Below are 13,391 nucleotides of genomic sequence, written 5' to 3' on the forward strand. Positions count from 1 at the left end.
GTCTTTTTCTCCATTGGTCTAGCATCGTCCGCGCGTGTTGTTAGGCGGGAAGTTCTACCGCACGTGATTTGCTCTTGTTAGCCAGCGTACACTCACTGCATCACTCGGCAGTAATCTGAGTGTTTGCTGAGGGCATGAGCCGCCTTAATGCTGTCCTCAAAGCGAAAGATAACATGGTGAAGTGGTGAAAACCCTGCCAGGATTGGCGGCGGTACCAATCGGTGCTCATGGTCGATTAACAACCCACCCATCCATGGAGTTATCCATGGCTGGTGGCCTCAGGACTGGGCGTTCAAGAGGAATCCGAGCACTTTCTCAAGCAGCGAACCTTGAACACTGGGCCGTAGCAATTTGTCACGTCTAATTTCTTCTTGCAGAAATTACAAGACAAAGTTTCTTGTCAGCACCAACATCTTCATTTGATGTCTTCACCAACATCAAGGCTGTTAAAATTTATTGTCTTGAATTAACATCAAGGGAATTCCTATACTTTGTCATGTGCTTGTATGTTTCATTTGCCCTCCATTCTCTTTACAATAGTACCGAGGGCAAAAGTGAAGAAACTTGAATAGTTCGAATGCACAAACGTTTTAGAAGTGCCAATTTCTTCATTGTTTTGTCTGTCTGATTATGATGTCTCTGTGTTATTGCATTTTGTGTTTTCAGGTGAAACGGCATCAAGTCTACCATGCCAATCAAAAGAAAGCAAAACACCTGAGGTTGGTCATTGTTCTCAATCTGGCTCGGTTTATTAGATTTGTTAAATCACTTATTTTCTTTACATGTTCTGACCTACAGACCATGACGAGCACCTGTGCATCATCTGAAACAAATCCTATGAGTCCCTCTCTACTTCATAGTGAGCAGGCGAAGCCCACAAGGACACTTCCACCGAGAAAGGCAACCCGCATAGGTACTGTTGAAACTGCAGGTCCCTCTTTATAAACAATCAAGTCTTATGATGTATTGATTCTTCATCCAACCTTCAGTTCAATGCTTTAGGTGTGTGTGTGTGTGTGTGTGTGTGTGTGTGTGTGTGTGTGTGTGTGTGTGTGTGTGTGTGTGTGTGTGTGTGTGTGTGTGTGTGTGTGATATATATAGATATATATATATATATATATATATATATATATATATATATATATATATATATATATATATATATATATTGTGGAGTTGGCCTTGGTTCGAATCCCGCTCCTGTCAGCAGTTGTAGGGGAGCTGGGGCTCCATTCCCACTCGCTAAATTCGTGGTAGCCAGGCAGCCAACACCGACCAACCTCCTTGGACGGTCGAGCGGTCCTTATTTCTAGGAGGCGGACATGCTGATTGACATGGATTCTTTAATAAAACACAAATACTTATAAGGATAACAACGAACAAATTAAAATAAAAAACTCCGACGATCGAGGCCTCACACACAGACACAAACACAGACAAAGGGTAACAATGAAAATAAAAACCCCCTTCCAAAGAACTGGTACTCTGCCTGGCTCTCATCGATTTGGTGCTGGGAAGATTCGGCCGGCACGTGCACCCACCAAACAAAATGGCGCCGTCTCCCACTGAGACCGGGAGGAAAGCGCCTCCACCATCCACTGGGAAGTGCAGGCAGGATCGCGCCTCGCCTATTGCAGCCTTCGAAACTTCAAATGCACAAATCGTGCCACACCACCTCGATCAGCTATAGACGTGCTCCATTCTGCTCAATCTGCTCCAGGCATGCACCCTCACCAAGCACATACATTTCGCCTTTTCCAAACACACACACACACACACACACACACACACACACACACACACACACACACACACACACACACACACACACACACACACTTCACCTTCTCCAAGCACACCCTCCACGCCTTCCGCCAAGCACACTCTTCGTGCATTTTCGCCAAACACCCTCTCCGCACCTTTCCGCCAAGCACACCCTGCAGTAGTAATCTCCTCTCTTATCCACTATCCTCGGCGCGTGACCTCCTCGCCTCCAAGCCCGGGAAGGCGAGGCTTCTCCTTTTGTTGTTTCAGGGACTCTGTTCCTAGCTTATGGTCATACTTGGAAGATAAAAACGTAGGGAAAATCACAGAGGGTAATCACATGCAGCGGAATTTATTTTTTTATTCCCAAAGCTCATTGACACCGCACCACCCCTCGTGTGGTGACACGTAACACTTAAGCTGACAGTTTCCCTGACTTGTATACATCGAGGTGCTTCTTCCCATCCACAGACCATGCTGCACTATGCAATCCTATCTGGACTATTAATTCATTTCATCTATCCCCAAAACCATAACATGAATATATATATATATATATATATATATATATATATATATATATATATATATATATATATATATATATATGTACACACACACAGCTCTGGAAAAAAAAAAAGACCACTCCAAAAAAAATTTGAATCCTCATCTCTACATGTATGGCAGCCATTCCATTCCAGTGTCTATTGAATTCCAACACAGGCACACCTCATTCTACTTAGTAAGGTACTGATTAGGGGATCACCTGAACCAAATCTTATTTAACAAGGAAAAGTATAAAAACCACTGCTGTGGTCATCACTATCCTCTTGCAATAGGACCAGCTGGATGGCAAAACAGTGCTAGTAGTCCCTCAAAAGTAATTGGAATCAAAAAAAACTATTGATCATGCCAAAAGAGTTGAAAATAAAAGTTTTGAGTGAGGAAAAGTTCAATTTCAAAAAAGTTCAACGGGTTCAATTCTGGCTTTACTGGCAGAGGGATACAGTGAGTGTCATGTTGCTTCCATCCTTAAAATTTCAAAGATGGCGGTTCATAAGAACAGGGTCAAGCAGCAGACATTGGGGACAACAAGCTACAGACTGGCAGAGGGTGAAAACGACTTTACACTGACCGGGATGACCGCCAACTCATTCGAATGTCACTCAACAACCGGAGGATGACATCAAGTGACCTACAATAAGAATGGCAAACGGGGTGAAGTGCACGGCGAGGACGGTTCGAAACAGGCTCCGAGGGGCAGGGCTGAAGTCTAGAAAAGCTATAAAAAAGCCCTTCATCAATGAGAAGCAAAGAGCCAGGCTGTGGTTTGCAAAAGACCATAAGGATTGGACCGTAGAGGACTGGAGTAAAGTCATCTTCTCTGATGAGTCCAATTTTCAGCTTTTCCCAACACCTGGTTGTCTAAAGGTTGGACAGAGGCCTGGAGAGGCCTACAAACCACAGTGTCTCGCACCCACTGTGAAATTTTGTGGAGGATCGGTGATGATCTGGGGGTGCTTCAGCAAGGCCGGAATCGGGCAGATTTGTCTTTGTAAAAGACTCATGAATCAAGCCATGTACAAGGTTGTCCTGGAAGAACACTTGCTTCCTTCTGCTCTGACAATGTTCCCCAACTCTGAGGATTGGTTTTTCCAGCAGGACAATGCTCCATGCCACACAGCGAGGTCAATCAAGGTGTGGATGGAGGACCATCAGATCAAGACCCTGTCATGGCCAGCCCAATCTCCAAACCTGAACCCCATTGAAAACCTTTAGAATGTGATCAAGAGGAAGATGGATGGTCACAAGCCATCAAACAAAGCCGAGATGCTTGAATTTTTGTGCCAGGAGTGGCATAATGTCACCCAACAGCAATGTGAAAGAATGGTGGAGAGCATGCCAAGACGCATGAAAGCTGTGATTGAAAATCAGGGTTATTCCACAAAAAATTGATTTCTGAACTCTTCCGAAGTTAAAACATTAGTATTGTGTTGTTGAAAAATGAATATGAACTTGTTTTGTTTGTTCTATTTGAGGTCTGAAAACACTGAGTCTTTGTTGTTATTTTGAACAGTTGTCATTTTCTGCAAATAAATGCTCTAAATGACAATATTTTAATTCGGAATTTGGGAGAAATGTTGTCAGTAGTTTATAGAATAAAACAAAAGTGTTCATTTTATTCAAACACATACCTATAAATAGTAAATCCGGAAAAACTGATAATTTTGCAGTGGTCTCAATTTTTTCCAGAGAGATATATATATATATATATATATATATATATATATATATATATATATATATATAAAGTTACGAATTCTCGCCCGCCGGCGTGTGAACAGCCGCGCTTAGCCGAATCTCGGCCGTACGCCCACCGGACGGACAATTCAGTCGCGGCTTTCCAGAGCAACGCCGAAAACCAGCCGCGGGTGTATTCTTAACCACACCACAACCTTGTCCACACTCCACCCACGCTACAGGGTCAATCGCCGAACTGTCGATATACCTAATTATTCGCGCGGGTAGATTACCGAGAGATTGTACCTCAATGGGGCCGCTGGGAGATGAGCCGCTTAATGCAGCTCGCTCCGTTTTGGGATAACCGAGCAGGGTGTTATCGCGACTCCCTTTGGACCCAATCGCTTTACCGGCTATTTAAAAACCAACTATATTCCGAGGGCAAGATGGCAGTTCAATTGGGGAAAGAGGACACAATGAACGAGTGACATTTGAACAAGCACATTTATTACACACTTATGCAGTCAGGTATTCATGCAAGAAAAGCATGTATTCGAGCATGCACATATGCAATTATACAGCCAACAAAAACAATGCAAAGGAACTATGACCGTTTATTTATTATGTGCAGTCACTTATCACAGTTCTACTTAATGGACTCGGCGCTACAACTTTCATACAAAGAAAAGCAAGGAAAAACCACCTCAAAGACAACGGGGTAGACTGGACTCCTTGGGATCTTTATACTACGGAGCCGTGTAGACCGCAGAGGCTCCGCGAGACCGGGCTGGCTACCTCAACCTCGCTGGGGCGACCTGCGCCGTCCCGTCTCCACAACCCACGGTAAGGCACAACTCTGCGAGCGGCCACGACCTCCAGACCTGCAGACAGAGACCTTGACCCTCTCGACCTCCAAAAGGACGTCCTTCTCCTCAGCTCCAAAAAAGACCTCGAGAGAGACTCCCAACAACAGACAGACCTTCTCAGTTCGTCCTTTATACCCACGCGTGCATCGTCCCTCCCTACTTCCAGCACGCGCGGGAAACTTCCAGAAGTTCGGGGTTGTTGCCGCCAAGGGAGTGTGGCGCCAGGGCCGTTATCCACCCAAAATCAGGCCCCTCCTTTACTTCAACTTAGAACCCTGGCCCGATTCACTCCTCCCCCGTCCCGGCGCGTGGAAAAGCAAGAAAAAGGGGGAGGGGAAATCCTTGCGTTATCGGAACTTCTCTCCTCGGCGCTGTGGTTCTGCCCGCACTCTGCGGGGGCAACAGGTTTTCCTACCTTTGCCTTTGTTTCCTTTGGTGTTGAGTATCCGTGGTGTAAATGTTATCCGATGTGGAGAGGTTTGTGGTGTGGTTGTTGAGGTAGTGGTGTGGTCATTGAAATGTGGGTCTGGAGAAGGTGGTTGTGGTTGTTGTGGAGAAGGTGAGGCTGGCGTTCATGGTGGTCATGAGGGTGGTGTGGTTGGGCATTTGACGAGAAGGTGGTGGTGGTGATCGTGGTTGTTGTGGGGTGGTGGCTGTTCGTTGTCTGTGAGGATGTTGGCGGTTGACGAGAAGGTGGTGGTGGTGATCGTGGTTGTTGTGGGTTGGTGGCTGTTCGTTGTCTGTGGGGATGTTGGCGGTTGACGAGAAGGTGGTGGTGGTGATCGTGGTTGTTGTGGTTGGTGGTGCTTTGTGGTGGTAGTAATTGCGGTTGGTCCAAAATAACGATAGTAAAAGAAAAACACTATCTCAAAGATCACAGCCCTGATCACACGAATAAAACCCATTAGACAATGGTGGGGAAATCTATCTGAACACAGACTTATCGGCATAACTGAACTAAGGACCTAGATGGTGCTCTGCAAATTTCCACAGCCGTAACAATATACAGTAATCCCCAGCTATATCGCGGTTCACCTATCGCGCCCCCGGTTCATCGCGGATTTTCCCTTGGAACCTCACTAATTTTTTCTGTGGATTCCCCGGTATATCGCGGTAATAATATATAAAATATATATTATTTAAGCAATAAATTATAACGCGTGGTGCTCGACCAGTCACACAATGCACGAGACAAAGTTTCGCTTGTGAACTTCGAATATTTTCTTCGTTTTTTCTCCAAGCCCTATGATGCCGCCCAAACGCCCTGCACCTTCGAAGGCTTCTGGCAAGGAACCGAAGCGCCAGAGGAATGTCCTGACGCTCCAGGAGAAGGTTAAGGTGCTAGATATGCTTCGGGAAGGAAAAAGGTTTGCCGCAGTTAGACGCCATTATGGTTTGAATGAATCGACCATACGCTACGTCCTTCATCAAGAAGGACGAAGCCAACATCAGGAGCCTATCAAACCCAATCGTGTTTATACACCGCACAGCGTTTAATATTCACTCGATTATAAATCAAACCCAATCGTGTTTATACACCGCCCAGCGTTTAATATTCACTCGATATAAATCAAACCCAATCGTGTTAATACACCGCACAGCGTTTAACATTTGCAATATAGAAATCAAACCCAATCGTGTTTATACACCGTGTTTATAAAAAAAATAGGCATTTTTTGGGAGGCATCCATCCATCGCGGATTTTCACTTATCGCGGGGGGTGGGGTTTGGAACTTAACCCCCACGATAAATACATATATAGAATATACATACATATACAGGGTGTCCGGAAATGAATATACCAAAAAGAACTTTGAATCGTTTTATTGTTATCCGAGATAGACATAAATTTGATATTAGAACATGCAATTTATTTGTAAGTTTTTTTGTTGTGAATATTGATTGTTATCTTCTTTCTGTTTCAGGAGAAACCCCATTTTCAGATATAATGACAAGTCCTCAAGAGAAAGCAAAAATTGTGAAATTTGTACATGAATGTGGTTCAATCATCAAAGCCCAAAGGCGTTTTCGGCATGAAATGAACAAACCGGCACCTGAAAGACACTCCGTATGAAGATGGGTGGATCAGTTTGAGGCTACAGGATCTGTCCTGAAGGAGAAATCTGCTGGAAGGCCAAGAAAGTCAAATGAAAGGGTGAATGCTGTTGTGGTGGCATTTACTAACAGTCCAAAGAAGTCAATTAGGAGAGCATCACTTGAGTTAAACATTCCGAAAAGTTCTATTCATGATATCCTTCATTGATAATTGAGGTGCAAATGTTATAAAATATATACGGTTCATAAACTTTCCGAAGAGGATTATGAAACACGAGTAAATGTTTGTCAAAATTTAATTGAACGGATAGAATTGGATGAACATTTTTTTTTTGTCAAACTTCATTTTTAGTGATGAGGCTACCTACATTTCACACATCAAGAAAAGTTAATCGTCACAATTGTAGGATATGGAGAGAAGAAAATCCACATGAATTGTATGAACACAAAAGGGATTTACCAAAAGTAAATATCTGGTTTGCCATGTCTCGTTCTCACATCTATGGACCCCATTTCTTTGATGAACGCACTGTCGCCAGCATTTTGTACCTCATCATGCCACGGGAGTTCTTTATTCCGCAACTCCAAGAAAATCCCGACTTGTTACAAAGAGATATCTTTCAACAGGATGGAGCACCACCTCACTTTGCTCGAATTTGTTGAAGTGTTTTTAAATCAAACTTTGCCAGACCATTGGATTGGTCAAGGAGGACCTATGAAATGGACTGCTCTTTCATTTGACTTAGCACCTTTTGAATTTTATCTCTAATGCTTAAAAAAAAAGTAAAGTCTACACTAGCAAACCAAGGGAGCTTGAAGAAATTAAACATTGTATTGTTGATTCTGTGTCATCCATCGCTCCAGCTGTGTTGGAAAATGTTTTCTCAGAATTTGAACACCAAATTAGGTTGTTTATTGTGATTGATGGACGACATGGAGAAGTTTATTAACAATTCGAGAATATCTAAACAATACTAAACTCAAGGAGTTGGCGCCAATAAAAAATTAAATAACCTAAGATGTTCAAGTCTAATGTATGTATTCATGTCAAATTTTTGTTATTGTCTCGAATAACAATAAAACTATTCAATGTTCTTTTTGGTATATCCATTTTCAGACACCCTTGTATATTACATGTGTGTATATGTTCGTTAGTTATTTTGTTAAGAATGTTCGCATGAGCCCAGCAGCAGCCAGAATCGGGTGTATAGAAAGCTCATTTTCACCCTAGCCCCTCGTGTCTGTCTCTTATACCACTTTGTCCCTCTGCAATTAATGTACTTGATCCTTTCCCATCATATTTTCTCACCTCCACATGTGGCCGCAACAACATTATGGTAGGTCTGCATGTGCAAGGTCAGACACAACTATGCTAACTTGATTATTTGACTTGTGCTACTTTAGCAGGTGGCGTGGATATGCTGGTACTATGTGTATGAGGTTCGATACCTGAAACCAACATGGCTGAAGCATGTGTGTGTGATGCTCAGGGAGGTGGGGGGAACCTCATTGTGGTCGTGAAAAGCTTCGCCATGGGGAGGGGATGTGGGGGAGAGTGCGCCCTCGGAGCATAGAAAACCCAGCAGGGAGAAATGCTGTGGCCAGTACTAGCTGGGGTGAGTACTGCCAGGAGTCAGGCCAGTAACTGCACATCAGTCAGTCGACACCCAGCCGGGGCAGTCTGTCAGCCTGACAGCCATGGTGAGTGAGTCGCAGTCAGTCGGGTTGGTCGAGTCTGTCCTAGCCGAGGAGTTGGCACCAAGTCAGGGTTCGTGCAGTCGCAGTCTGTCGTTGGTAAGAGTGTGAAGTGCGCCAAGTTTCAGAAGTGGACGAGCGACAAAAGCTTTGGACCCCACCACATGAGAACAGCCCCAATCAGCTTGCCCACCATGTGCCACCCCTCCCTCCAGCCCCTGGAAAAGGAAAGGCCACAAAAGCCTCTGACTACATTTCTGTTTCACTCTTTCATTCTCTCATGCCTCTGAAAGAGTATGCGTGTTAAGTCCGTCTTTGAGATAAAGTGCATTGTGCTGATTGGGTCTTTCCTTCTTGTTTTTCTTCACTGATTAATTTATTGCTGTGCTCCATATATATATATATATATATATATATATACATATACACACATCACATCTTCTTCTTCCTCTTTCGGCTTGCTCCCATTAGGGGTCGCCACAGCGGACCAACTGTCTCCATTTCGCTCTATCCTCCACATCTTCCATTGACACTCCAACCACCCGCATGTCCGCCCTCACCGCATCCATGAACCTCTTCTTTGGCCTTCCTCTTCTCCTCCTGCTTGGCGGCTCCATCTTCAACATCCTTCTCCCGATATACTCCGTTTCCCTCCTGTGCACATGTCCAAACCATCTCAATCTCGCCTCTCTCACTTTGTCTCCAAACCGTCCTACCTGCGCTGTCCCTCTAATATACTCATTTCTTATCCTATCCATCCTCGTCACTCCCAACGAGAATCGCAGCATCTTTAACTCTGCCACCTCCAGCTCAGCTTCCTGTCTTTTTGTTAGCGCCACCGCCTCCAAACCATACAACATCGCTGGTCTCACTACCGTCTTGTATACTTTCCCCTTCACTCTTGTAGCTACCCTTCTGTCACAAATCACTCCTGCAACTCTTCTCCACCCACTCCATCCTGCCTGCACTCTCTTTTTCACTTCTCTCCCACACTCTCCGTTACTTTGGACAGTTGATCCCAAGTATTTAAACCAATCCACCTTCATATATATATATATATATATATATATATATATATATATATATATATATATATATATATATATATATATATATATGTATTTTTTTTTAACAAAGCCTGGTGTTGGCGCAGTGGTTAGGGCAGCGGCTTGGGATCCAAAAGGTCCTGAGTTCAAGCCCCGTTGGACTAATGAATTAATACACCAGGAGGTTGACTCAGCCTGTCATCCTTCCGAGGTCGGCGAAGTGAGTACCAGTGTACTGGGCCCGGTGTATGCCCAGGTTACAATAGGTGTACCATATCCTTGTGTAGTAAGAGGCGACCAAGGTTGCGTCAGGAAGGGCATCTGGCGTAAAACCTGTGCCAAATCACTATGCGGATCATTACGGATCATCTGCTGTGGCGACCCCTAATGGGAGCAGCCGAAAGAAGAAGATATATATGTATTTTTATGCCTGTTAATTTATAAAGCATTGTCACTGTGTTATTTGAGCTGTGGAATCACAATCTGACGTAACCACATTAGCATTGAATCCTCGCAAAGTTTCTGTGCACTGGCCAAATTATTTAATTATTCAACCATGTTGCACTGCAAAGAACGCCTCAGCTCTGGAATCCTGGGAGTGGATCTTCAGCAGTCTTGGGTGCACGTTCGGGAGACTGTGTCCGCTACAATATATGATTGTTATATTTTTGGGGATGAAGTCAGCTGCAAGAATGAAGCCGTAAACCCCCGTTCGTGTTCTTATAGATTATTGGACTTTACCACCATGTAATTAGGACATGTGGATAGGAATATGTCATCCTGTTTGTTTGTACACCGCTGAGATCGTGTTGTAAATTGTAGGGTCTGGAAATGTTTTGGGTGTCTTGTTCCTTCGTTCTCAAGTGTTGAACTGGGTTAGAGCCAGATGAGAGAGAAGCTTTTCAACCCCCTCCCTTCGTGCCACTGGGAAGATGAAGAAGCTCCGCCCTCCCACATGGCCACCCCTGAATGGTGATGAGCAAAGTGACACAGAATTGGACCATGCTGTCCGATGTGCACAATGCCCATTTCGTCTGGGCCGGTGCCACCAATTAGGTCACAAGGCTCTCTCTAGGCATGAGGTGGCCCGTGGTTGGTGAGGAGGGCTGTCATGCATGCCTCAATGGTGGGTGAATGTGGATGTTCTCATGGCTGAATGGGAGACTGATCAAGGACGATTAGAGCAAGTCCGAAAGAGAGGCACTCCTGTTGGCTGTGTGGCTCGCTGAGCTCATGGCATGTTCTGCTTTATGAGCTGCTGCTGCTACTGTGGTACATTGGTGCCCACCTGCTCTTTTTTTAATCTCGTGTGTGTGTGTGTGTGTGTGTGTGTGTGTGTGTGTGTGTGTGTGTGTGTGTGTGTGTGTGTGTGTGTGTGTGTGTGTGTGTCCTTAGCGGGTTTTTAGTTTTACTCTGTTAAATGTAATTGCTTATTCACTCACCTCTAGGACTTCCATCCTTGCCATTTGTGCTAAATAATGTGTTTGTTAATTTCCCACCTTAACCTAATCTTGATCTATATGTATGCACATGCGGCATTTACAATGTTTTCAAACTTAGGTATCAATAAGTTGGCAGACTTCTTTATGTAGGGATAGCCCAGCCACTCCATTGTCTCAATACAACATACTGTAAATCCTCAAAAAAAAATCTACTAAGATATAACTTGTAAACCTATAAGTTACCTTCCAGTCATCTGAAAATGATTTCCCATCCAATAGCACTCATTTAACTTTGGGACATCATCGTTGAGCAAGAAAAAAATGAGACCCAAAAATGCCCTTTTTGTCATTCTTATTATTATTTTCTGACAGACAAACTCAAAATTGGTTTAAGTTACGAACTTGGTTTAAACATGAATCAACCATTTTGTAGTGGGAAGGTGCAAACTGATCGAAATTTTAATAGCTGGAAAGGATTCCACAAAAAGTACACAAAACTGCATTCCTTTGCAAAGGAATAGGAAGGGAGCTCTCCCCTCTCCCCCACCAAAACAGGCAGTCACGGGGCCAATTGACAACAACACACACATTTCTCTAAAGTACTTACTATTTAGAATGTTAGATTGCACATAAAGTATATACAATACCATTACAATATGAGCACATCTATAAAATTTGTAGTACAACATTATTTTGTAAATCAGTACTGTAGTAGAACATAGTTAATAATGGCACTCTTTTCACATACTCTTGGCAAAATGCTTTAGAACCAGAAATTACCATTACATCAATTTACCCACTAAATTAGCTTCAACAAAGATTGTTCTCCACTTCAAATTTCCCTGCTTTACCCGTATCATTCCACCCAAAAGATGGATGAGGGTGGGAGAAGAGGGGGGGGAGGATGGGGGAATGCTCATGTTTAATACAACACAAATCGTAAGAATAAAAAAAAATCTGTGCAATAAAAATGAAATTCTCCAACATGTAAACACGTTTCTACAAAACAAAAAACAATTGGTAAAGAAACAAACGGGTTACAAAAACATTTTAAAAAATAAGTGCAAAAGGATATAGGGATGTAACTCCAAAAAATATGTAAACAAGGTGGAGATGGTTACAAGAAATAATCATGTCAAACTCTGTGTATGTGTTTTTTGGCTCACCTGGACTTTATTCAGGTGAACTTATGTGATCGAACAGTGTCCGCAGGTGAGCGAGTCAGTGAGTCCATAAACACTTCAGTCATTATTGCTTGAACCAATTCACAATTTTGACGAAACTTGGCCACCCGCTTCATATCTGATTCCTCACGAAGGCCTATCGAACACATCAAAATCCGTGCTCATTAAGGGGTTCTACCGGGTGAGGTTTGACACACCTCCCCTCCCCCCCCAAAAAAAATAGGTATTTGCTCTCTTCTATGAAACTACACCCACTCTTTGATGATGACTTCCTCCACTCTTGTAGCAAATGTGGGGCTCTTAACGGAATCCTTTATTTTCCTCTCCCTGTCAAAGCTGGAGTGCCCCAAGGCAGTGTTCTGGACCCAGTCATATTCCTGATCTTCATAAATGATCTCCCTGACTGAAAAATCCTCTCTATCTCTTTTCTGATGACTTCACCCTCTGTCGTACCATCTGTCATCCCTCAGACCGGCAAGCAGCAACTTCTTCGCTGACTGCAGATTTGGGTAAAATCACAAACTGGTCCAACACATGGAACATGTCTTTCAATCCTGACAAATCTCACATTCTCACTATGTCTCTCCGAAAGGACCGTTTGGACCCCCCCTCCCCCATCGACTTTCTCAAAAATCCTCTGGAAGAAGTTCCTTCTTTCAAGCTTATAGGTCTCACTATCTGCCATGATCTTTCCTGGGAAAGCCACATTTCTAACCTGGCCTCCAAAGCCAGTTGCCGACTGGGAATCCTCCTTCGTGCAAAGTCCTTCCTCGGCCCACCTGAGCTCCTGACCACATACAAAGCTTTTGTCCGCAGCCAGATGGAGTACTGCTCTCCCCTCTGGGCTGGTGCTCCTGCTTCCCACCTTTCTCGGCTTCACGCTGTGGAAACCAAGGCATTTAGGATCATTGGTATCTCCCACGGTGTGGCTGAGTCTTTGGGCCTCTCACTCTCTTCCCACAGGCAGGTCAGTGGTCTTTCTGTCTTCTACTGTCTCCTCATTGTCTTCTACTGTCTCGCCCCCCCCCCCCGATCTGTCTCGCCCACCCCCCACCATTTTTCTGCAGTGCACTCAAGGTCTGCCAACAACCCCCTTCT

The 13,391-nt window shown here is 44.0% G+C and overlaps 1 protein-coding gene across 10 annotated transcripts in view; it reads left to right on the forward strand.

The window, feature by feature from the left end:
- The window catches only part of LOC147020176 (PHD finger protein 20-like protein 1), a 109,153-nt gene that overhangs the window by 60,772 nt on the left and 34,990 nt on the right, over nt 1-13,391 (forward strand). For 9 of the 10 annotated variants that reach the window (XM_085895258.1, XM_085895264.1, XM_085895268.1 and 6 more), the window contains 2 exons: nt 667-719; nt 799-913. The exons of the other annotated variant lie outside the window; for it this stretch is intronic. In XM_085895258.1, the coding sequence (XP_085751384.1) occupies nt 667-719; nt 799-913 (168 nt within the window). The remainder of the gene's footprint in view (nt 1-666; nt 720-798; nt 914-13,391) is intronic. 10 annotated transcript variants of the gene reach the window in all.

Source organism: Eptatretus burgeri, chromosome 9 (assembly GCF_056783735.1).
Source record: "Eptatretus burgeri isolate ZD-2024b chromosome 9, Ebu_testis_v1, whole genome shotgun sequence".
Classification (NCBI taxonomy): domain Eukaryota; kingdom Metazoa; phylum Chordata; class Myxini; order Myxiniformes; family Myxinidae; genus Eptatretus; species Eptatretus burgeri.